The following is a 26652-nucleotide window of genomic DNA, read 5'->3' on the forward strand; positions in this document are numbered from 1 at the left end:
TCCAAGAGACTCATCTCCAATTAACCACCAGAAAACTGGAAGTGGGACTGTGGTTCAGAGTGGTAGAGCACTAGCCTTGAGCAAAAAAAGAGGTTCAGGGAAGTGCCCAGTCTCTGAGATCAAGCCCCACAACCAACAGATAGATAGATAGATAGATAGATAGATAGATAGATAGATAGATAGATAGATAGAACTTAGGGGATTGGGACAGCTAGTTTTGATTATAGATAATGGAAGTTTTATCCATTCTGCCTTTAGTAATTGAAAAAGACCAATAATATGAACCCCAAACACAAAGAATAGGTTTCCCCTGAACATCTTCTGCCCAGCCTTGTTATTGGTACAACATGTAACAAAGCAACTTCAGTAAAGAGCCTGTTTTGTCCTTTGAGTTCTTGTGGTAAAAACAGATGGAGGGGCTGGGGATATAGCCTAGTGGCAAGAGTGCCTGCCTCGGATACACGAGGCCCTAGGTTCGATTCCCCAGCACCACATATACAGAAAACGGCCAGAAGCGGCGCTGTGGCTCAAGTGGCGGAGTGCTAGCCTTGAGCGGGAAGAAGCCAGGGACAGTGCTCAGGCCCTGAGTCCAAGGCCCAGGACTGGCCAAAAAAACAGATGGAGTACCAGCAGGAGGTGGTAAATGGAGAGGATGAAGGAGGGTGAATATGGCTGAAGTAATGTATATATTTACATTGGAATCGAACAATGGAACCTGTTGAAATTGCTTTAAGAAGGTGGGGAGGGATGAGGGAGCATGATTGAGAGGAGATGAACTGGATCAGAGTACATTCTACGCTTGTATGGAAATAGCACAATAAACTCCCAGTGCCACCAACACGTGCAGATGAAAATGTATAAAACAAAAGGATTAAATGTACTAAACCTGTGCCTTTTCTTTGCTTTTTAAACTGCTATAGCTCAACCTAGTTGGATTCAAAAAATAAATGATATTCACGTAGCCATGGAAGAAAGTGTCTTCTGGGAATGTAAGGCGAATGGGAGGCCCAAGCCTTCATACAGATGGCTAAAAAATGGTGAACCACTGTTAACGAGGGTAAGCAAAGTATGGGGAATTGTGTCTTAAGATGGATTCTAATGGTTAATGTGGTCTCATTGCTATGGAAACAGAAAAACATTGTGTTGTTTCCAAAATAATAAGCACCTAAAGGCCATTAAGAGTGGGAAAAGTGAAAGTGAGTGCAAATGATAGGGATCATATAGAAATCTAATTGTCCAGCTGCGTGTGCATAAACGTCATAGATTCACACATATGACTTTACAGTAGAAAAATTGTGCAGGTCTTGCTATAATAATGGTATTGCTATGACACAGGAATGCCCCTCTCATTGGAAAAAGACAGTCACAGGAAGCCCTTAGCCTGAGGAACAGTCACGTCCAATTTACTTTTCCTTCTTGGTTTTTCCTATGAACCTTCCGATGTTGACTAGAGGTTAGCATTTTCCTGGGGCTCCAGATTGAGAACCACATTGCCTGCTCAGATTGCTTCCCTGCATAGGATGCTGAGGCAGACATAAGTGCCTGCTTAGGGCACTAGGAGGAGGACAGGGAATCCTGCCTCACTTTCCTTCTTTACTCCCTAGAAGGGTTCCGGGGCCCATTATTCCCTCAACAAATAAGCCAAAGTCAAGTTCTGAGTGTAAGTTGCCAATACGTCACTGCCATTTTCCTACCTTAGGGTCCATGGATGCCTAGCTTTAACCACAGCTTACTAACATGCCCACTCAAATAATGGCAACCACCCAACACACAGAAGCCTAGTGCTTGTGTGTGTGTGTATTTGCATACCTGTCCCTATGAATGCATATACGTGTGCACAAACACACATGTATACACATACATAAGCACATAGTATATGTATACATACTTATATATTTATACAGATTCATAATATCAAATCTAGAACAAATAGGGGATCCTCTTGGATATTTCTAAAAAATGGATACACCAATCACATGTTGCCCACTTTGGTGGTGCTTACCAATAGTCAATAAGTCACCTACCTTTGAGATGACAAATAGGAAAGACTTCTTATGCCATTCCCTATGGAATGGCAACCATATCATTGATAGTAATGAATTATGGGAACACTGAATAATTAACTTCTTCGATAATCTCCAATGGATATTTAAAACTTCCCTCTGCTTTATCTTAGAAGATTATAATTCTATTTTTGTCATCTCAAAGGGTTACTTTGTCATAAGTTTAGAGCACTAAATTCTCAACTATAAATGTGGTTCTATTTCCACCCTTCTCCTCCAGTTAAAGCCCTTTCTACAGAGCATATTCATCTGAATGGCTTCACTATTAAACCAGTGAGAACACAAGAGAATCCTATGATGGAAATTCCGTTTACCAGTTGGTATACTCATTGTTCCACTTAGCATCTGACCTGTCACAAGTTCAGTTGGCAGATAACTAAATCATGCTTTGTAAATTGCTTGTAAATGGCTATTCAGTCCTGATCCCCTCCTCCTCTCAATATAACACGTGGCAAATTGCCTTAAGATCTTACTTGGGGAAAGTCATTGCTTTAATATCCCTCTTTTCCTTTCACAGGATAGAATTCAGATTGAGCAAGGAACACTCAACATAACAATCGTGAATCTCTCAGATGCTGGCATGTATCAGTGCGTGGCAGAAAATAAGCATGGGGTTATCTTTACCAACGCCGAGCTCAGTGTCATAGGTGAGTCTTTATACTGGAAAGAAAAATAAATAAATAGCCCTTTGCACTCACTAAAGTTCACAAGTGCTTTCCCAAGCATAAATGTTCAAACCAAGAGAAAATGTAAAAGAAATCTTTAGGCTGGAAGCTATTGCTTGAGAAACAAGTAATAGAGTCTACAAGCAATAAGAAGAGACCACTTTCTAAATCAGCCCTTTTCTGAGACTTACAATGAATAACACAGTTCCCAGGACGCTCATTTTTATTCCTCTATCGACCATGCTTCCAAATTGAGCAAAGTTGCTGAACTGCTTGGGAGTCTCCTGCGATCACTCTGATTTGGTGCTAACTCTTGCTTGCGAGGCATAAAGAGCTGACTTCGGCTGGAGATGTTTAGGTGAACAGCTGACACAATGAAGCTGCTCTTCTGTGTCTGAATATTTCAGACTATGCACTAATGGTCTACCCTCCACCCAAGCCCAGGTGCAGCCTCGTGTCCCTCCCCTCAGCCACACCAACCTCTCTGTTCTGCTTGATCCTTCCTGAGCTGTGCTATGCCTTGTCTTGCCTGCAGTGCAAGACTGAAAGCAAGACTGAATGAAGCACAGAGTGGGAACTCAATAAACACTGAATGAAAGAAAGAGAAGTTTTAAGTGACTGGAAACTCCATATTGTTTCATAGTATGGATTACTGACTTAAGTAAATACATACTTGAATGGATGTATAGAGTAAATTGATGAATCTGTAGGCATCAGGAAAAAAATCTAAACTACCACAGAAAGTTCTGCAATTTGACTAGGTTCAGAAAAAGGAGACTGAGAATACAAACTAGAAACACTGAACTGGGAGCCTGTTATCCTAGCTATTCAGGAGGCTGAGATCTTAAGAATAGTGATCTAAAGCCAACTCCCAGCAGAAAAAAATCTCTGAGACTTTTAGTTCCAATTAACCAGCAAAAAAAGTTAAAAGTGGAGGTGCAACTCAGATGGAAGAGTACCAGACATCAATGTGAGCAAGCCATAATATTATTTTCTTCCACAAGATACTTTATTGTTTATAGCATAGAAATAATTTGACTCTTTGGAGTCAAATAACAATTTATTATTAACTCTGTTAGAATCCTGATGAAGTTATGTTGGGGGGAGGACGGGGGAAACGGCAACAGTATGCTCCCAATAAAAAAGAAAAATAAGATGAGTACCAGTCAGTGATCACATATTAGGATTCCCAGTTGCTGGACAGGAGATGTTGTGGATGTCTGTTCATAAGCTAGATAATAGCCCTACTGTCCTGAAAAGGAGATAATTAGGAAGCATATATTTATTAGGCTTTTCTGTTGGAATCGTTTTATGTGTTCTGTCTGGGTATTTAATATATATGTAGCATATCTACATTTAATGGATTGAAACGGCTGGAGAATTAACCTAGGTGCTAGGTGATTCATTCACTGCGTTGGGCAAATGACTTAGAAACTCTTTCCTCTTGGGGTCAGTTTATTAGGAGGCACGATTATGGCTCTATCAAATAGAAATGTCCTTGTTTATAACTGTGCAATTATAACTGATCATTTATTATTTCCCAAGGCAACTGTTCCCAATCTTTTTTTTTTTTTTCCTCTTTCCTGTATTAAGCTATTCTAAGTGTAGTTCACTTGGAGGTCATCCTTCCATAGATATTTTGGGGTTCAGCAGAGTTTCCTGAGGGATAACCATCAGTCCACCACCCCCTTCCATTGGGAACTCATCATGAGAAACTTGAATCTTCCATCAGACATTTAAGAAGTAACAATAGCTAATTTAGGTATTTCACTGATAAAAAGGTAATCTTTTTTGCCAGGTGCCAGTAGCTCACATCAGTAATCCTAGCTACTCGGGAAGCTGAGAACTCAGGATCATGGTTCAAAGCCAGCCCATACAGGAAAATCTCTGAGACTCTTATCACCAATTATATACAAGAAAAGCCAGAAGTCGAGCTGTGACTCAAATGGTAGAGCACTAGCTTTGAGGGAAAAAAAAGCCCAGGAATATCACCCAAATCATCATCATCATCATAAAAGATTAAAAAGTAACCATTTTATGTAGTATTTTCTCCTGCTTAAGTATTTGTGTCCACTTAGTTCAGATACGATGGTGCTGAGTAGAACTGTTGATTGAATTGCAGGGTTTGAAATATATTGTCTTACTTGATAAAGAATGTTTATAATGCATCTACAATTACGCGATTATGGGATGGAGTTAGAGGATATCTAAATTGTCAAAAGGAGAGCCTGAAGCAAGGGTTTAGACACCTATATTCATCTTCCGGAGAAAGCTTGAAGCAAGAATTCAGATAGCTGTAATCATTGAATGGGTGTCTTCCAGGAAAGGAAGAACGCAGAATTGAGACAAGTTGGAGCCCAGCAGCGAGAGAAACTGTTCAATAAAGTCCAGTTTAGATCTAATAGAGACTGAAAATAGTTGAAATATAAACTGTACCTTAGATCAAGTCTTACCTGGAGGCAAGGAGACTGACCTCATTTAAATAACAATGTCAGTCCCTGGGTTGCTGGTAGTGGGACAGCTAAGAAGCCAAGTTAAGGCAGGATGCTGGTGCCTCATGTCTTGTCATCCTAGCTACTCAAGAAGCTGAGATCTGTGGATTCAGTTCAAAGCCATCCCTGGCAGGAAAGGCCATGAGACTCTTATCCCCAATTAACTACCTGAAAACTGAAAGTGGCATTGTGGCTCAAAATGGTAGAGCTTAAACAAAAGAAATCAGGAAGAGTGCACAAGGCTCTGAGTTCAGGCCCCATGACCGACAAAAAATAAAAAGGACAATCTAAGTGGTTGGGTGGTGGATAGGGCAAATGTCTAGAAAGCTAACTTCCCAGCTGGAGGCGGCAAACACATAGCATTCTCTGAAACTGGGACCAGAAAATAGAATCCGAGTGAAAATACAGCATTTTAGCCTCAGGACAATTTCTTTTGTGAACCATAAGCCTTGGTTACCTTGTTCACTTTATTATAGCTACTTTTCTATTATTTCAAAATGGGATGAGTTACCCCTCAGAGCTAGTAGCTATCTACTCCAGGGTCTTTTGCATGACTTGGATTTGAAGGGAGTATGTATGAATCTGAAGTTGCTTCTTTCTTGAGGAATTCTTTTTTTTCCCCCTTTGCAAGTAAAAGAACACAAAGCAACATATAACCAAACAAAAAGAACAGAAAAGAAAAAGAATATACAAAAATACAAAGTACAGCTGGGCACCAGTGGCTCATGCCTGTAAACCTAACTATGCAGAAAGCTGAAACCTGAGGATTGTGGTTCAAAGCTATTCCAGGCAGAAAAGTCCCTGAGACTCTTATCTCCAATTAACCACCAGAAAACCAGAGGTGGCGCTGTGGCTTGAAGTGGTAGATTGGTAGCCTTGAGCAAAAGAAGAGCTCAGGGACAGGGCCCATGCCCTGAGTTCAAGCCCCACACTGACAAAAGGAAACAACAAGTAAAGCATATATAGAGTATATCCATTGATAGGTACTATGTCATACTTCAACGTGTGTGTGCATTTTGTGCTGTCTAAGATGGAACCCATCTGTCTCATCAAACCTCATCATTTCTTCAGGAGTAGAACATTCACTACCCTCTTTTTTAGTCTCTTGAGTTTCATATATATAATTGTTATCTATCATTCCCCTACTGGCCTTGGCTCAGCAGTTTTTTGGGTTTTTTTTCATCCCATCTGTCGCCAAGTCCCCAGTGATCAGCCTTTTTACATCCCTCCCGCACCACTAGTCTCCCTGGCTTCTTGTAGCCACCACTGCTCTGTGGGTCCTGAGGAAACTCTCGGGCCCCACAGGTGAAAGACATCTGACCCTCCCAGGACACGTGAAACAGTATCAAGTACTGCTGGTCCAATTAAAAGCGAAGTACAGGCTTGAGCAACTACCCAGTTAATTTGGCATTTATCCCGATGATTGGCTCCCAAATTAGAAAAACATTAAGGGTAAACTAAAAGTTATTTCAGAGGGACTCTCCCAAGTGCTCCTCAGGATCCAAGTCTCATTTCTCCCCTGCCTCATTGAGCCAGATTACAAAGTAATCAAACACATGCCCCCACATGCTTAGCATCGAATGAAAGGACGGATGCCTTTCTTATCCAGATGAAATGATCTGGACAGAAACTTAACTTATGCTGAAGAGGTGAGCGTGGTGCTGGGATCTCACATTCAAATTTCATACCATTAGCAAGTTATTAAATCTTACACTTCGGTGTGGGCAAAGGATGAAATCACTCCCCTTGTTATAACAACTAAGAGATCACCAACCTTGAAGTGTTTGTAGCAGTGTAGCAACACTTTGATGTTGTTTGTAACTAGCCACGCTGATAAAATAGTCCATTTCTACATCATATGTCTGCCCCATTTCAGAAATTACCAAATTTTACTGTAGGCTATGATCAACTGGCGAGCCATTATATATGGTGATGGTATATGATACTCTGTGTCAACTAATTCAGTCTGTGTGTCTGAGACCTAGGCATTTATTCCCGTATCTGTCCCCTGACCAGCACAAATGTGTGACCTTCCATAACCAGAGATCGCATGTAAAGGTTGTCGAGTGTTTACAAGTCATGATTATCAACCTTTACCTTCTGCATGCAAATCACATAACATGTTGAGACACAGATTGCTGAGCACTACCCTTTTGGACTTCTGATTTGGTCGTACTGCGATGAGACCAGAGAGACTCCATTTGTAAAACATGCTGATGTTGCTGGTCCAAGGCCACACCTTGAAAAGCTCTTTACGGCGCCCCAAAGACTCACTTCTGTTCATTCAGCAAACATTTCTATTGCATAGCAAAGTGACTCATAAGCAAATAGGACATTTTAATAATATCCACTTCTTTCCTAAACAACAGCATTAGATCTGTATAAAGGTTTAGGGCCTTGTGCCAAATATAATAAAAAGGACGTTAATTTGGTCTGTTATAAGAAGGTCATTGCAATTAGAGATTTAAAAGGTGTATATTGTCTTGTTATGTTTATAAAGGCAGGATGGATCAAAGGAGGTTAACAAGGGCTTTAGCAGCTGAAGCCTTACTTCAGGCTTTACGTGGGAATCATTTTTTTTTTAATCAGCACTTTAATTATTGTGTAAAAAATGATATTCTAAAGTGACTTTAAGATGTTTTCCTTGGAATAAAAAAGAGTTTTTACCCATATTTATGTAATTAATTTTTGGCTTTTAAACGTTTCATTAAAAAAAAAAAAGGAAAAGTCTATGCCTGATCTTTCTTGTTGGCAGAGAAAGCGCTGAGAGATCTTGAAATGGTGCTTGTGCCCAAAAGCATTTGGCAGCTTTCACAGAGCCTGCAATGCCAACATCGGAGAGGTGTTTTCTACCCACACTAGGATATACGACTCAGCAATAAAAAGAAGCTGTCGATACACACAACGACTTGGCTAGAGTTCAAGAGCATTTTGCTCAGTGGAAAGAAGAATCATCTAATGTTATATACTATATGAGGATTTTTTTATATTATACACACATCCAAATCGATGTTATATATACAAATACATATTTATGCATACATAGATGTGTCTGTGTGTGTATACACACACACACACATGCACGCACATACATGCATGGGCATGTGTATATGAAACCAAACTATACAAGTAAAGAGGTTGGTGGTTCCCAAAGTTTAGGAATTAGGCAGGTAGGCAGGAAAGAGAAAAATATGACTATGCACCAAGGGAATCTTGTGGCATAGTCTGGATCTGGACCACAATTATGCTTATTCTGTTTTACATATGTAAATAAATGACAGAAAATTATCCACCTACCTTATACCCATGGTCATCTCCCTTCTTTTGAGGTTATGGTGGGTTTGGAGATATCATTATTGGGAGAAACTGGATGGAGGATGTACAGGGCCTCTCTATCTTATTCCTACAGAGCTATAATTATTCCAAAATATAATTTTTTCTTGTCAAACAAAGATGTACTTTTCTGACTCTAAGAAGATTTCAGGCAGAAAAGTCCCTCGACACCCACGCTGTTGGCTGTGCGGTCATGGAAACCGTGGTGAGGAAAGAGAGGCATAAAGGACTTAATCTGGGCCAAACATTATGCTAAGTACTTGATGTACAACATGTGTATTCTATCATGCAATCCCCAAAACATCCTTGCAACTGTGAACATTATGTTTTTTCTGCTTTATAATAACTCACCCAAAGGAACCTGAGCACATGAGTGCAATCAATGGCTCTAATAGAATGGTTATTAGAGGCTGAGGAAATAAGGCATTTGGTGAATTAAATCAAGTCAAATGGGGTTGGGTATTTAGGAACTTTAGAGAAGATGCCTCCTACTGTCCCTGCAGGGCAAAAAAAAAAAAAAGTCCTTCAGCACTCTGCATGAATCTCCTTGTGCTTATTATTCCTTATCAGGGAGCAAAGATTATAGAGCATCCTGCTCTATAGCCAGGATAAGTTTGGGTTTTTATCATTTGACACTAGCATTATTTCCTCAGTCCTGGAGAGATTTGAATTCATGCATGCATTCTATGCTTCTATTTTTTTATGAAATGATGAGGTAACACCTAAGAGATAATAAAGGTTAAAATCATATGCAATTCTAAACTTCCAAAATGCCCAAATTTAAAAGTCTCCAAGTGCTGGAATGTTCCTAGGGATGCTCCCATGAGCCAGTGGTGATAGAACGTACGTGGAGAGATAAAGAGTTATCCATCCCTCTCTGGTTATTTAGTAAAATTTGCCATCTCGTTTTCTAATGATTGTTTTCACGATCTCTGGAAAAACTACACTAATTCAGGCACAGATACAACTTCTGTTTCAAGAGCTGTACTGTCACTTAAGATAACCCTTAACAAGTGAAAAGAGTCATTTAATTCCCAGGTGTGGGAGGCTCACAATTATAAACTCAGATACTCAGCAGGCTGAGATCTAAGAATCACTGTTCCCACACCAACCTGGGAGACAAATCCAACAGACTCATATTTCCAATTAACCAACAAAAATCCAGAACTGAAAGGGCTTCCCAAGTGCTAGAACACCGGCTGTGAAAGGAATAGCCAAGCAAGAGCCCAACGCCCTGAGTTCCAATACCAGTACCAGGGGCATAAATAAAAACAAAAAAGTCATTTAATTAATCAAAAACAAATCACTGTGGATTAAACAGAAAACTTTTCCCACCTGGATGTTTCTCATAGCTAGTGGACAATTAGCATAATGAAGAGCAATGATAATCAGAAAAGTTGCACTTCCACCATTGATGAAGTCACATACGGAGTGATGCCCTCTAGTGGCTAAGAAATGGTATCCATTCATCAGATTAAATCTATCAAATGACAGTGCCCAGGAAATCTCACCTGTCCCTAGACTCACGTGACCCATTGACCTTGGGATTCCATCTTGTACTAAGGGATTTGCAAGGTGAGCAAAAGTGAGACCCTACTGGCAACCTTACCAATCAAATTTAAAATTGTGAATGGCAAATAGAGCTTGTCCCCACTTGGCTATTCCTTGAAATGATCACTCCAGGCACTAGTGTTTGGAGGTTAGAATAAATTTAGGGTGCCATTCCTAGAACAAAGCATCTCCTTCCAATTGCATAGCCTCCAGTGTGCAAAGGTCATCCCATGAGAAAATGTCAGAAGACTTCATGAGCGGTTCCAGTATTCCAAAGCCAAGGAAAGCCCTATATCTACCCTACAAAACACTACAGCTTCCAGGGTTAGACTACCTGAAGCAAACTGAGTCAATAAAGGGAGAATGCTTGACTTATATTTCCATGTGTATGAGCAAAAGATATCCAACTACCTCATCTCTAACATAGCCACGTGGTAACATGTACATAAATGCATATTACAAATAATTTTGAAACAAGGTATGTTTTCTGTTGACTGTATATCAGATATCATGCTATTTGAAATCCTGTTTTAAACACAATATATGGTTTTATTTTGACAAATACATCCATGTGTTGCACTTAGCTTGATTTATATAAACTCATTTCAGATGCAACATCAGAATTCCTCCTAAGCAGATGAAAAAGTTCTGCTAGAGTGATAAAAATATGTGTGTGGAAAGATCTTGTTACAAGCAGGGCTTTTTGTATGGGAAAGATTTGTAATGTTTTTAAAAGAATTTTTAACAATTTTTTTCTAGAAGAGCTAAGTTTTTTAACGTGTGTGCACGTGTGTGTGTGTGTGTGTGTGTGTGAATTTGGATACTTCTCTGAGATAAGGATCTGCTCAGCTAAAACACTTTTTTGTGTCACAAATAGCATAGTTGCAGTTGGTAACTGGGAGAATAATGTCAATAGAACATAATGCTCAATATATACAAATCTTTCACTAAATAGAAGCAACTGAACATACAGCAACACCAACAGAACACAGCTAGTTAAGAAAAGGAAAATACTAGGCTCTGACCCTGAATTTTTTTTTAAATACCAAATAAAGCCAGTTATTATTATTAAAAAAAAAAAGAAAAGGAAAATAATAATGCACAAACTGCATTTTCCCCCATGATCCTCTGCTTGGCACAGTTTGATCCCCAACCTTAATATTGCATATTTCTCAGTTTTTCTGCAGTTTGTTCTTACATCACAACTTAGCAATATCAACTGTTTCTTTCTCTCATCACACACACACACACACACACACACACACACACAGAGTATTTTGCAGTATTTTTCTATTAAGAACACAGCTCATCATTCTAATCATGTTAATCATACTTCATATCTACTAGGTTGGTTATTGTCTCTCTCTCACTCTCTCTCTCTCTTTCTCTGTGTGTGTGTGTGTGTGTGTGTGTGTGTGTGTGTGTGTGTGTGTGTGTGTATCCTGTGTCTTGAACTCAGGGCTAGGCACTGTCCCCTAGCTTTTCTGCTCTGTCTGGCTTTGAACCTCAATTCTCAGGTCTCAGCCTCCTGAGTAGCTAGGATTACAAGCATGAGTCACCAGCATCTGGCTAAATGTTGAATAATTTTCTTTTTAGGAAAACAAATCCTCGATTAAAGTAAGGAGACTGTTCCCTTTGTGGTAGAATATAACACTTTCATCAAATTACATTCATATCACTGGTACATTTTATCGTATATAAATTATTGGTTAAATTTGAATGGTCCATCAAAAGTTACAGTGCTACTGTACAAAAAATTAGCTCCTACTTTTGATGATCAAAATAACAATAAGTTCATTAGCAAATGAAATGGACCCCCAAATGATCCATTATTTTATTTTCCATATGTCTTCCAGCTGAAGGTCCAGATTTTTCAAGAACACTCTTGAAAAGAGTGACTCTTGTCAAAGTGGGAGGTGAAGTTGTCATTGAGTGTAAACCCAAAGCATCTCCAAGGCCTGTCTACACATGGAGGAAAGGAAGGGAAATACTGAAAGAAAATGAAAGGTACTGTCTGGAAATACTTCTATTATTTGGTTCACCTGTAATAATTGGTTCATTTTTTATTAGTACAGGAGGGGACTTATTATCTGATATGCCTAAGAAAATATTAAGTAAAGGCCTGATCTGTATAAGGGAAATGTTAAATCAGAGGGAGAGAAGGCAGGAAGGAGGAAAGATTTACAGAGAACTATATGCAGGTGAAGAACTAGAAATAATCTTCCTAATTTTAGCCTACAATACCACCGTTCATTTGCCCACTCTTCCTCATCCTATGTCTTTTGGCATGTTCAAAGTGTGAATCTTCTCTGCTGTGAAAACTCTTCAAATATTTGGCAATGGCCATTTTGTCTCCTTCCCCAACTGTTTGAGGTTATAAATAGCTCTAATTCCAAACTTTGGTGTGCATATAACAATTTATTCTCCACCCCCCGCCCCTTACTTGAGTTGTATCTCTTTGAGGCAATAGTTGTTTTTTATAATGTCTAAATTCTTTAACCATGACTTTCCCATTACAGATGAATTACCTTTATGAAGCACATGGTATATGCACTGTAAATATGTATGTAGTTCACTTGGGGTTTGACATCCGATTGTACCAAAGGGCGCAAATCTCTAAGCCCTTGTCTTAGCTGTCACCTCCATAAAATAGCCCTACCTTTTCCTGTAATGTATTCAATCTGCTGGAAAATGGTAATTATGCATGAGTCTATGTTTGTCACCCATAAGACAGGATTTACCAGCTGTATACATAATTATTTTAATTGATGCTAAAGGTTAGGTTCTCGAGAATGTAATAAGAAGACTATAAAAATGTGTGTGTGTCTACCTTTTACATCTGTACACCTTTGAATTTACATATACAAATTAGATCATTGCACTGATGATGTTGTCCTTTTTAATGATTTTTTAAACAAGCCTGGTTTGATTTGTGATGGTATATTTAAACACATATTAAATTCATAATACACATCATTTGTGCATCCTAGTGGATCAGAAAGAAAGTATTACACTCTGAATATTGTTACAATATTCAAATTTTGAGCCAAATCCAGAAATCGAGAGCCTTTTTCCCCCAGCTGAAATCACATGATCTATTTCCTATTTTACTTCAGTGTATCCCAAAATCTGGTATGATCACTTTTAATAATTAGGTATTTGTTTTTCACATAATAGAAATATGTGAGCTACTTAGAATAAGTCAACATTTTTAACGATTCTAGTTTTAGGATGACTTAAAGATATAATAGTAAGAAAATAGTACTGAGGATTGAAGAAAATTCATATCCAAATCAATAATTGAATGAAGTTAGAATAATTACTGTAGAGAATAAACTATGCTACTGTTGCAAATCATCCACATTGGACTAAAGCAACAAAATATTACAGTGCAAAAGGGAAAAGACCTCAAATGCATGGGCTCCTAATGGTTCTGTCTAGAAATGAATCATTTCACTTTACTAAACAGACCGAAACAAGTCACCTGGCCCAAATACCAAGAGGGAAAATACTGCTTTTCTGTGTTCCCTATGAAGTAAGAACCCTATACATGTATACACCTAACGCTTGAAATAATATTCATGGCTTCTTCTCACTGCTATAGGATGAGTGAATTTGATTGCTTCTGCCATCCAGCTTTTGTTCTTTGTATCCTTGATGGAATTAGTAGGGTTCAAATAGGCTTCAACACTTATTTGGCACTCCATGACAGCATCCTCCCTGCCAGCATGCAATCCCTGTTGTTTATCACCTTGATTCTCAGTGTCACCAGGCTTGTCCCGGATTATCAATATTAACACTTCCTTCTCCACCAGGGTGCTGGCTTCTCAGGGGTCTGCTCCTCCCTTCAAATGTAGTAACCAGACAGACTGAATTTGGTTATTTAAACGCATTCAAAAACTAGCCAGGTATAATAACGTAAGGAATGATGGGAGACACTTGACACTCAGCCATAGCCATACATGGGTCACATGTCTCCTCCAATACTTTCCAAGAGAAGGTTTGAATTTTATTTGAAATTCTAATTTTTATAATGTCCAAAATTACTTTCTAAAACTTCGATCCAAGTACAAGATAGACCATATAGCCAAAGACTAAGGTGGGCAAGCCACTGGTGTTTAACTTTCAAGGAAGATGTAAGTACTTTCAAAGATTATGTAACTTATAATATCTAAAACAAGAAACATGTTACAGTAGTTTCTTCATGAGCAGAGGAGCAATAGTGCCAATTTCACTTTTTTTGGTAGAAAAGAAAATCAATGAATTGAATGAGTGTGGAAAAGCAACCATAAATGGAATTTATGAATGAAAAATGTTAGAGTTCATATTTGAGGAAAATACTGACAACATAGACCAATACAAAGGGTATCTGGTGTTGATTCTCTTAAGATGTGGAATCTTCACAATCTGCTGAAGTTTGGCACTGGTGGCTTATACCTGTAACCCTAGCTATTCAGGAATCTGAGATCTAGGGATCATGGTTCAAAGCTAGCCTGGGCAGACAAATGTGTGAGACTCTTATTTCTAATTAATCAGCAAAATGCCAGAAGTGGAGGTGTGGTTCAAATCATAGCATGACAGCCTGGAGCAGAAAAGCCAAGTAAGAACATGAGGCCCTGAATTCAAGCTCTGGTGCTAGAAAGAAAAGAATAACCTTTGAATAAAAAATTGCTAATCCCTTAATTTAAAAATAAACACTGCTGTAGCACAAACTGAAGTTTTATGAGTAAGCACCTTGTCTTCTTATTAACGTTCTCCAGAAATTCTGTGTTTTGAAAGTCATAGCCAAACTCTACTTATTAAATTATGCTTAATTTAACTTTTAACTATCTAGATATTACTATACCACAAAAGCCTAAGAAGCATTTTAAAAATTCAAACATTTTGTATTATTTAACCATATGGTGATATTGTAATTAGTTTCATGGATATAGATGCAAAATTACTGGCTTAATATTAACGTGCCAATTTGGTGGTTGTTGTTCAGGACCTGGGGCTTAACCTTCAGTCCTGATTGCTGTTCCTGAGTGCTCAAGACTAGTTCTCTACCACTTGAGCCACAGCTCTACTTTTGGCAGATTTTTAGTGCTTAATTGGAGATAAGAGTCTCATGGACTTTCCTGCCTAAGCTGGCTTTGAATCTCAATCCTCAGAGATAGATAATGTTATAGGTAAGAGCCACTTGTGCCTGGTTAATATGCTAATTATTTTAAAGTATATTGATAAAGTATATTGTTTGGGTTTTCCATTTGTTTTAGAAATTGATACTGGCTTTATCTACAGTAAGCCAAGCATGTAAATTAAAACTGGAATTAAAAAAAAAGTATAGCCCTGCTATTGAGAAGGCAGTCTATCTAAATGATAATGTATTTCTTATTATAACAAATATCAGGCATGTAAAATAGGGATGGCCTGTAACAAAGCCAACTTTAGACCTCGAGAATGATCTGAAGATACCAGAAAACAATTCAAATCAGTTGGATGAATTGGAAAAAATTAGCAAATTAACTGAATAAGATTCATTATTTCCTTTACGTTTAAGTTTTAGGGAGTAGGCCCTGGCAACTAACATGACTGGTATTATACCTAGGCCATGTTGGTTCTATTCTCAGCAGCCTTTCTTCTGGTAGTAGAAAGGTAGATCGCCCTTACTTCCAGTAATTCCTGATTAGATTTTCATGGTATCCAATAAGTTTACCCACCCTGATCCATGCCCTTCTCTGGACCACTAGCCTTCAAAGAACATCTGATCACCTGATTGGGCAGAGAGAGGCCCTGTGCTTAAAGGCAAATCAGGGACTGGGTATGATATGAATGCTGCTCAGGAACCAATGCTAAATTCCCTTCTAGTAGAAAAGCTGGGGAAAAATGGGCTACGGTGACAGATGACAAGATGAGATGATTACACCGTGGACAGGCCCATCTAGTAGCTTCTAAAACTAGGCCTCCCTGTGTATCAAATGAAGGAACCCTGAAGGATAGCGCACGTAGAGAGTGCCCCGGTGGCACAGCTGGATGGGAGCAGGAAGTTAGAGAGTTAAGGAGGTGGCAAAACTCCCCAGACAATGTGACTGACTGGAGCCAAGTGGGCAGGAAAGTGCAAAAAGAAGCAAGTGTTCGAGGCATTTAACACAATCCTCAGATGCCTCCTGATCTGGGGACATCTTTACATGGCCTTAGGCAGAGCACTTTGAAGGCCCCATGGACCAGAGTTGAAGACTCAATAAAATTGTACTTAGCATTCTTTCAGTCTTTCCTCACCTTTCCAGACTGAAATGCCCTGGTCCCACAGTATAATCAGATCAAGTCTTGGCATTCTGTGAAAATATTCAACCCAAACAGGAGCAAAATTCATGTTCCTGTGCTGTCTGGAGACACTGACATCTGCCTTCAAGGTGAAATTAGATCATGGCCTTAATTTGCCAGTCTTCCCAAAGGCCTTTAAAAGAGTTGAAATTCATGTAAGACACGGAAGGAAATCCCAGTATAGGGTTGCACAATGCCAGGTTGTAGGTAAGGTGTAAAAGACAGGTCTAAAAATGCTGGTAGTCTCTGAGAGGCAGAGCAAATGTGATGTCAGGTATTTGCCCAGAAGGCCCTTGGAATCCTAGCAAGGAAAGGGGAGTTCATTGCTTCAGGCATTCTGCCTCTCTTCCAGAGGCTGAATGTCTGTCTATGTGCTCTTAATGAGAAACCTGCCCTCAGGATATCTCTTACAGTTGCTGCTGAGCTACACAGCTCTGTTATTAGGAATTCTGCCCAGGGGAACAATTATGTTATTGCAATAATTAGAGGCAGTTCATCTCCATAATAATGGAAATCCTGCCTTGGAGGCAAAACAGCATCAAAGCAAAACAGCATCAGTGCTCTAGTTAGAATCTGTTGCCCTGCTTAGTGGTTAGTACTGTATCACTTCCATGTGGTATGTGAAGTTACAGAAATAAAGCTTAGCCTGCCTGTGGAATCAGACCTAGAACTTTCTCCCATGACCTCAGCTTGGGTTTCTTAGTGCCCTGAATAAACTAGTGACTGCCTTACACTCCTTTGAAGTGCTATGGTTAAGGAGTTTGGGGACACTTGGTTGAAACTGTTGGCTGTGATTCATTTGTTCACAATTGTGCTTTCTTTTGGCAGACTATGAACTTTGCTTCAGCTGAAACCTTTCCTGCCTTAGTGCGGTACATGTCACATTCTGGTCAAGGTTGATAGGATGACCGCATTTAGGCCATCAACCACTGACCTCTGTTTTATTCACACAGCCTCATGTGGGTTATACCAAGACCTATACATGGAATTCATATATAAAACCCCTTAAGCTAAACCCAACACTTGATTTCATAAAAACCCTTTAGCTTTTCTCCATCTGAACTGCTCTTACCTAGCCAATCCACTGTCCTCTTTCTATTTTTGTTTGTTTGGTTTTGTTTTTTTGCCAGTCCTGGGCCTTGGACTCAGGGCCTGAGCACTGTCCCTGGCTTCTTTTTGCTCAAGTCTAGCACTCTGCCACTTGAGCCACAGTGCCACTTCTGACCGTTTTCTATATATGTGGTGCTGAGGAATCAAACCCAGGGCTTCATATATACGAGGCAAGCACTTTACCACTAGGCCATATTCCCAACCCTAGCTGCTAAGTTTATATAAGAAAATGCAGGATGGAACAGGTAGAAACAGGACAGCGGGGGCTGGGAATATGGCCTAGTGGTAGAGTGCTTGCCTCGTATACATGAAGCCCTGGGTTTGACTTCCCAGCACCACACATACAGAAAATGGCCAGAAGTGGCGCTGTGGCTCAAGAGGCAGAGTGCTAGCCTTGAGCAAAAAGAAGCCAGGGACAGTGCTCAGGCCCAGAGTCCAAGCCCCAGGACTGGCAAACAAACAAACAAATAAATTTAGCAACTATTAAACCCCTTTACTGCATGTCCTTAGACCTAGTCCTCATACCCAAATGTTCAGCAAAATGACTTGTCACTTCTCACATCACACCTCTGAGCAAGTCAGTGGAGTTAAATTTCTCTCACGTCGGTGGCAGACTTCTGCTATACAAGATGTATTTGATATTATGGACATCATATAATTTAAATCAGGATTCTGTAAGTGACATCAAAAGAAGGGTGAAACAACTTTGATAGTTCTTTAAAGGGCAAAAACTTTCCATTCCATCATGGTTAGAAATTAGGCTTATAGATGTGATAAATTAGTGTTCATTTCCGCTGACAGGCTGAAAGGAACTATGAGAAGAGATGGTGTTTGTGCTGGGGCTCATGGACAGACACATTTTATCCTCACAGTGTGCCTAGAATGGAATAAACATCCAATATTTTTGTATGAAATGAATGAACCTGATAACTCAACTGATTCTCAGAGACCTTGGTGGGGAGGTGATGGTGGGTAATTTCAGTATATGAAACATCCTGAAAGGAAGCTATTTGAAAGGAAATGGAATCTCTGCACAGGGATAGTCCAGCCTAGAGAATTTCTTACAATCAAGTTCAACAAAGCATGGTGCACTGAGGAGCTTTTGTTTCACTTGAGACCAGATAGAGAATGTTTTTTTTCTTTTTCCTTGTCCTTGATCATTGTTGGGTCTTTGTATTCAGGTAGTGTCTGCATAACTAGCTGTGCACCACACTGGGAACTGTCCACCCCACTGGGAAATCATTTGACTTTTCTAGGGCAACATTGCTCTGTCTCTACAGAAAAGATGCAGAGGTAATTTCAAAGTTAGGTCTATGTATGGACCAAGGCCACATTGACTCCCAACAGCACTAATTAACATACGTACATTCTGAAATGCCAGATCCTACATTCCACCCCAAAATGTGTTATCTCAGATGCTCCAATTCACCCAGGAATCTGGAATTAGAAAAAAAAAAAAGTCCAAGTAGCTCTAATGCACAAATAGGTATGACAGCATATTGGCAAATTTCTGTAGACTTCAGGGTACAAACTAACACATGACCATTCTGTCTCTCACCTTTCCCCCTCTCACTCTTAGTTCGGAGTCAGATTCACCTTCTTTCAGTTGTTCCAATGACACAAAGCCTTTGAACATGGAGTGTGTTTTTGCTTTTGTTTTTCTCTCCTTAAATGATCTTTTCCAGGGTTTGACAAAAGCTACCACCCACAGGCCACGTACGGCCCTCCACCTGTGTTTATATTGTCAGCAAGCTGGGCATGGGTTTAAAATTTTAATGATAGGAAATGCATCAAAAGAAAAATAACATTTTGGGACACATGAAAATTATATGAATGTCAAATTTCACTGCCTACCAATGAAGGTTTATTGAGCACAGCCATTTGCAGTCATTGACAAATCATCCGTGGCTCTCTTCACACAGAAACTACTCAGTTCACACAGCCTACAAATATTTACTGTCTGGTACTTAATAGAGTAATTTTACCTAACCCTGGTCTAATTCAGTTTCGGTTCTGGAAACAACAAGGTACTGAAACATCCTCATAGGAACACAGTCTCCCTCTCTGACTGGGTTTCCTTTCCATTTATGATTTGACTAAGGTTTTGATTGAAATTGTCACATCTTCTGGAAAAGTATGTTTGGTTAGAGGATTGAGTCCTTTTTATTCTCTAGCACAGAGAAGAGCTTCTTTGGGGAAGTCTGAACTCTGATGGAGGAGATTAAATGGGAAGACACGGAAGGAGAAGGATGGATGGTAGAAGCAGACAAGATACCTAATTCTCTGAACAGCTCCATATTTCAGTAACACAATAAAGTGGCTGATCATTCATGACTGCAGATCCATGGTTTGCCCAGGATGCTGCACCCTGTCACTTTCATTTAGTTCTATGATCCAGCATAGTTGAAGGAGAATATAGAAAACACAAGACTTCTTCCTAGGGTTTAACAAATACAACACACATATTATATGCTATACATATTATCTCTCTCTAATATATATGAGACCATCATTGGACAATTTGGGTCTGTCCAAATTATGTTATATATCATCCAATTAATATAATATATTCCAAACAGAAGCACAACCATGCATAGGAATATTCTGAAGATGAAAATATCAGATCCAGCGAGGATCTGCTCCAAATGGTTCCCAACAGGAAATAAAGAAAGGGATCCTCACTTGCAGAGAGGCAGAGAGGGGAAAACTTTCCCTGTGGCTTTGGTATACATTGAGTATGGAGGACACACATGAGCAAGGCATAGACAAGTGACACACATAGGGGAAGACATGGTATCTGTTTCACGTCGGTGGAAGAAATCTAAGAAGAATCATCAATAGTGAGATGCCACAGGTTTCTTAAGACATTGGTGACATTCATAAATTAGGTTAGATGGACATAAATTAGTGGTGACAGAAGCATCTTGAGTCAGCTTAGCTATAAGAAGCTCTTGGGACCCTCTTGCCATTAGCCTGAAATGAGACTGATCTCCCTTTGTCACTGATGGATTTGTGAATAAAGCTTAGGCTTCCAGAGTCTTTGGGGATTCCAGTAACTTCCTACTTTGCCTCTTGTCAACCACCACCACCAGTTTTTAATAGAAATACCGAATAATTATAGTCTTTACTAGGCCATTTGCTAAGTAGTCTATGTGTTTTCTCTTTCTGTTTTAATTTTTGGGACAATATTGGGCTTGAACTCAGGGCCTTGTGGGCTTTCTAGGCTTTTTTGGTGGGTTTTTTAAGTCAAAGCTGACTCACTATCACCACTTGGGCTTTTTGCTTGTTAATTGGCCATGTGTCTCATGAATTTGTCTTCCCTCAATGGCCTCAAAGAGGGATCCTTAGATCTGAACCTCCTGAGTAGACAGGATTATGGGATTAAGCCAGCCAGTGTTCTCTCTTAATCTTCACAAAACTGTTCTGAAATCAGTGCTTTTTGTAATGGTCTTTTATATAAGGAAAACAAAGCTCTAAGCAGGCATTTATTTAGCTATCCCAAGATTGTGAAGCTTGGTAGTGTTAGATCTAGGATTCAAATCCAAATTGTGGATATTCAAAAATTGTTACTAGTTTTCCTTGAAGATAGAATCAGCTTTAGCTTTTCTCTCTACTGCAAAGAGAACCTGGAATCCAATCGTAGGGGCAAAAACTCATTAGTAAAAAATAAAGCTCTTTTATATTACCTTCCTTTTAAAACCATGTCATGTTGCTGGTGCTCTTAACCTCAGTAGAATTAGTAGCCAAGAGCAGTGTTCAGTAATACATTGGCAGCCATCATCTTTGTAGCTGTATAGTGTGGTCCTCAGAGAAGGATAATATTCTGATTTCAGGTCTGGTTTAGAACCAGCTAAGCTCCTTAGAGAAGAAGAAAAGGAAGTCCTCGAGTTACCTCATTACCTCAGCAGAGGCTTTGTTCAGAGGAAATAGTTCTGTGTCATTAAATGGATGTAAGTGATCATGAAAATATCCAAAGCAAAGTGGCATGTAATTAAGAGCAATTAGAACTGAAGTGATGTGACTGTATGTTAAACCCAGACAAGCAGCATTCAGTGCCTTCTCAAGAGAGATAAGAGAGATCATTTGGGTCCCTCCTTGCTTGGACTTCACTAGAAATAAAATGTGCTAGATGGTTACATGTCTCCACATTGTATAAATATTGAAGGTCTCAGACCATACACAATGTTTGACCCTGGCGTTTCTGTAGCATAGATTTACTCATATTTCAGTCACAGTTATGCCAGAGTTAATTATGTCTCTACAAGTAAATATCCATCATGGTGTTTCTCAATCCCTTTTGCCAAATGATCTAATTAGAGCAACACTTGGCTGTGTATATAATTACAACATATGGCACCTAGAGGGTACATATAGTAGAATTATAGGTTTCCTGATGAGAAATCCAGGTGGTAGGTAAAAGACTCTATTAAATAGAGTTACAGAATGTGTATGTGTGTATGTGTGTGTATGCATGCACGCATATGCATGTGTTTTAATGTAGGCAGCTCTTCCTCCTCCTCTTCCCTGAATAAGAAATATTTTGTAATTTTCCTGCTCTCTCCTCATGAAGAAACATAATCATACCATACAATAGGGGTTTTTAAAATTTAAAAGAAAACAAATAACTGACAATATTAGCATAAATTATTTAATGTTCTTTGCCTCTAAAAATTGCTATGTGTAGTCAGTAAGGCTTAAAGCAGCTCTGTGTCAAATGAGTTATTTGATGGGGTGTATTCTTTCCTCCAATCAAGGTCATTACTCGAACTTCTAACTACATAACAAAGGTGGAACTGCAGACTCCAATCAAAAAGAGAGAAAGGTTTTTTCATTCTCATCAATCATCTCAGAAAAGCACACTATCTACAATCGGATAGGTGATCAGTTCAGTTCGGGTTTGTTAAATTTGAACCGTGTCTTGTGCATTGGCAGGCTATGAGTCTACTTATACAAGTCAAAGAATAGATTTCTGAATATTCCTCCCTAGCTTTGTGTTCCAAGATATCTCACTGGTAGTAGTAGCTTCAAGTTGGCCAGAGTGAGATTATTTACACCATGGGAATTGGCGGGTAAAGAAAGAGAATGGATCTCCCAACTGTGACTGTGGGTAAGCAGAGAAGTTGAGTATGGGCCCAATGAAGCTATGTTAGATTTCCATTACTATATCAAAATCCCAGAGGGAATCAACTTGCAAAGAGGAAAGATGTGGGCTCCACCCATACGGGCATGTGAACTAGCAGCAAAATAACTCATGGCAGTGGAGCAGGAATGAGGTGGAGGAAGCTGCTTGCCTCATGGTGGCCAGAAAACAAAGAAGTAAAGGAAGGACCAGGATATCCCTTTCAAGATGTTTTCCCGCCCTCTTCCAGTAATTGACAACCAAGCTTTTAATGCCAATGCGGTGGGTTTTGCAAGAGGAGGGGAGGGACCTTTTAAGTTTACAACTATAATAGAAAGGTGAATGAAAGAGTTGAGGAATTTCATGTTAATGTCACCTTAACCTCACCTTCAAAACAGAGAGAAAGAGAGATTTCCAGAGCTTGCATGTGGAAGTGGTTGTGTGCTTGAGGGAAAGAAAGATCTGGGATGTTTCTGCTGGCTAGTATGGTAGTTATAAGACAAATAAGATAGGACTGAGCTTGTTTTATAACCAGTCCTAGGACTTAAACTCAGGGCCTGGGTGCTGTCCCTGAGCTACATCTGCTCAAGGCTAGTGCTCTGCCACATTGAGCCACAGCACCACTTCTTGTTTTCAGGTAATTAACTGGAGATAAGAGTCTCATAGACTTTCTTGCCTGGGCTGACTTTGAACCCCCATCCTCAGAACTCAGCCTCCTAAATAGGTAGAATTACAGATGTGAGCCACCAGTACCAGGCTTCTCTTTTGCTCTTTCTACCTCCACTTTCTATAGAGAATGAGCCTCCTGTGCCTTTCCACAGTACTTAAGTACTGACATCTCCCAGAAGCTGTAGAGCTCATTTTCAACATAGTGTCTAGTGAGTACCATTGCTACATTTTTTCACCCTTTGCCCCTCCATTTCTGTGACCCCTTACCCTCCCAAAGACAAATAAAAGAACAAACAAGACAAAAGGTAAAGAAAAACAGCAACAAAGAGAAAAACTTTGTTTCCATTTTCTGGAGTTCATTTGGATAAATGTTATTTTATATGATCAGATACACATAGGCATTGTGCCTCTGTCTACCTCTCCTAAAAGTGTCCTTCTTTGGTCTCACTGTGTATGAAAAGTATATCCTTTTTGAAGGGAGAAGTTTGATTCAGGGGTAAACGGTTAAATATTTCCATCAGTATTTTCTAGTCCTTGGTACAAGATGGAAAAGATACACATAATGTCAAGTAGTATCCTATAATTACATAAACACAGGATATTCAATTTAAACATTCTGTGTTGCAGACCTTCTCAGAACCTATAACATGCTCTGCATTGGAACATGCATCCCAAAATCATTGTGCCAAGATTTATCTGGAAATAAACTTTATTTCTCAGAGTACTTCAAGGGTTTCAGGAAAAGAAGAAAAAAAAGTTTTAAAAACTTCAGCCTAAATGATATATGGGCTCATTTACTTTAGAGATTCCATCATTAATTTTCACAGCCAGAATTATAATAAAGACTGTTTACACAAAATATCAATATTATAATTGCTGGCAAGAAGATAATATGCAACAATGTTATGTTATCCTGTAAACCAGCATACTGGTTTAATCTAGTGCATCAGAGAAAAACAATATACTATTGAATAGGCCATAAAGAATCAAGAAAACAAATGCTGGAATGTTATCCTTAGGGTGCTGTAACATCGCATTTTCTGTGTGAGAATCCGTGGACAGCATTTTAGCCTTTAGCCCAGAAATAATTTCTGTCAACAATCAGAAGGTGAAGAAAACTGGTACAAGCTCCGGATACTCCAGTTATTTTTCTCCAGATGTATTTTTCTACAAAGCTGTTAGACATTAAAATGGAATGTCTAAATGGAAAGCATTTTTTGTGTGTAGAATAATTGTGTGGACAATTCAAGACTGCAATTAGAAGCCAGGTGCCAGTGGCTCACACCTGTAATTCTAGCTGGTCAGGAGGCTGAAATCTGGAGGATTGATGTACAAAGTTAAAAATCTATGAGACTCTTATCTCCAATTAACCACCCCAAAGACACAAGTAGAGGTATGGCTCAACTGGTAGAGCATCAGCCTTGAGTGGAAAAAGCCTGGAGTTCAAGCCCAGTACCATTTACCCTCCCTCAAGTACAAAGAAGCAGAAAGTTCATGCTCGGACAAGTAAGAAGAAACACTCAGCAAATTCTGTGTGATTTCATCATCTCTGTTGATTTGGCATCCAGAGCTTTTTTTGCTGATTAGTGGATACAGATGGTCCCTAACGACTCACAATGGCTTCATTTTATGATGGCACAAAAGCAATGTGCATTCAGTAGACAGGCCGCTGTTGGAATTTTGAGTGTGGATCTTTTTCTAGACCAGTGAGTTACCCAAGATTCACTCTAGTGTTGCTGTACAAAATCTGTGAGCCCTGGCTCCCAGGAAATCCCCCCACCCAGGCGAGAGAAAACCAACTTTCCACAGGGTACATTCTATGAACAGTGGACTTGGTGTGTTCACCTTAGGATGGATTTGTCAACAGGCAATAAGGAAAAAAATGCCCACACTTGGTTATGTATATGACATTTATTCCATTATCTAGATGATATCCATAATGGTCATAAATGATTCCCCAGAAACTGGCTTGGGAATTGTTATGATTTAAGTATGAAATGTTCTCCCCAAAAAGTTTAATATGTCAGGAGCTTGCTCCCCAGCTGTTTAGATAACCAAGTACTAATTTCATCCATGGATGAATCCATTAGTACATTCCCTAACAGAGGGCTTTTTAGACAGTGGGACCTAGTTGCTAACAAGTAGGTGACTAGGGATGTAAGTTTCATTGGTATATCTTGTGTCTGGACCCTTCCTGTCACATTGTCTGTCTGTCTGTCTCTCTCTTCCCCCCTCTCCCCGACCCCTTCTTCTCCTCTCTCTCTCCTCTCCTCTCTCCTATTCTCTCCTCTCTCCTCTCCTCTATTTCCTCTCTTCTCTCCTCTCTCTCCTCTCCCTCCTCTCCTCCACTCCTCCTCTGTCCTTTCCCTCCCCAGTCCCTCTCTGCCCTCTTGCTTTCCCTCTCCCACTCTCTCCTTCCCCAGTACCATGAAGTGAGCAGCTTTTCTCTACCATGTCCCTTTGCCATGAAGTTTCTGCCTCATCACAGGCCAAAACAATGGAGCCGGCTGACTATGGTCTGAAAACTTGAAATCGTGAGCCAAAATAAATTTTCCTCTCAGCACTTGTTGATCTCAGGAATGTTTGTCACCGTGATTTTTTTTAAAAAGGTGACTAACAGAAGTATTTGCAGTGTTGTGGGGGAAGGCTCATATCATATACTTTGCCTACAGATGTGTTTGTATTTGTGATTCTATTATAAAAGGATTAGAATTCACTAGTCTAAAAAAAACATGCATGCATGAGTTATTCCTCAAGAGTTCTGGAGGTTGCATTCCTAATAACTTCTATCTGATCACTCAGATGAGCAGTCACAGGCCAAAACCATGGCCCAGAGAAAGAATGAATTTTGATTTGCTTTGCCTTGCTTTGTTTGTCTTGATTTTCGTTCTACAATTTCATAACACGACAGGAAACCTAGCTCCTGCTTTATTAAATTTTATATTAACAGCAACATTTTAAGATAACTAGTATATCAATTTTACTACTCCATTCATTATCGGTACACAATAATAAAGACTTTCTCCCCTTTTTATTAGTCAATATTAGTTGTATAAGGGAGGAGTTTCATTTTGACATTTCCATACCTGCATACGATTTACCCTGATCACTCTTACCTTTCCCATTGTTCTTCCCCTCCCTCCACTTCTTTTTTTTTTTTTTTTTTTTTTTTTTTTTTGCCAGTCCTGGGGCTCCACAGCGCTACATCTGGCCGTTTTCTGTATATGTGGTGCTGGGGAATTGAACCCAGGGCTTCATGTATACGAGGTAAGCATTCTTTGCCACTAGGCCATATCCGCAGCCCCCTCCCTCCACTTCTTAAAAACAATTTCAACATGTCACAT

The 26652-nt window shown here is 39.5% G+C and overlaps 1 protein-coding gene across 2 annotated transcripts in view; it reads left to right on the forward strand.

The window, feature by feature from the left end:
- Positions 1 to 26652, forward strand: part of LOC125358073 (contactin-4-like) — a 404061-nt gene that overhangs the window by 275627 nt on the left and 101782 nt on the right. For both annotated transcript variants that reach the window (XM_048354927.1, XM_048354926.1), the window contains exons 8-10: positions 921 to 1057; positions 2581 to 2710; positions 11961 to 12111. In XM_048354927.1, the coding sequence (XP_048210884.1) occupies positions 921 to 1057; positions 2581 to 2710; positions 11961 to 12111 (418 nt within the window). The remainder of the gene's footprint in view (positions 1 to 920; positions 1058 to 2580; positions 2711 to 11960; positions 12112 to 26652) is intronic.

The sequence above is a fragment of the Perognathus longimembris genome, chromosome 10, assembly GCF_023159225.1.
Source record: "Perognathus longimembris pacificus isolate PPM17 chromosome 10, ASM2315922v1, whole genome shotgun sequence".
NCBI classification, from domain to species: Eukaryota; Metazoa; Chordata; class Mammalia; order Rodentia; family Heteromyidae; genus Perognathus; species Perognathus longimembris.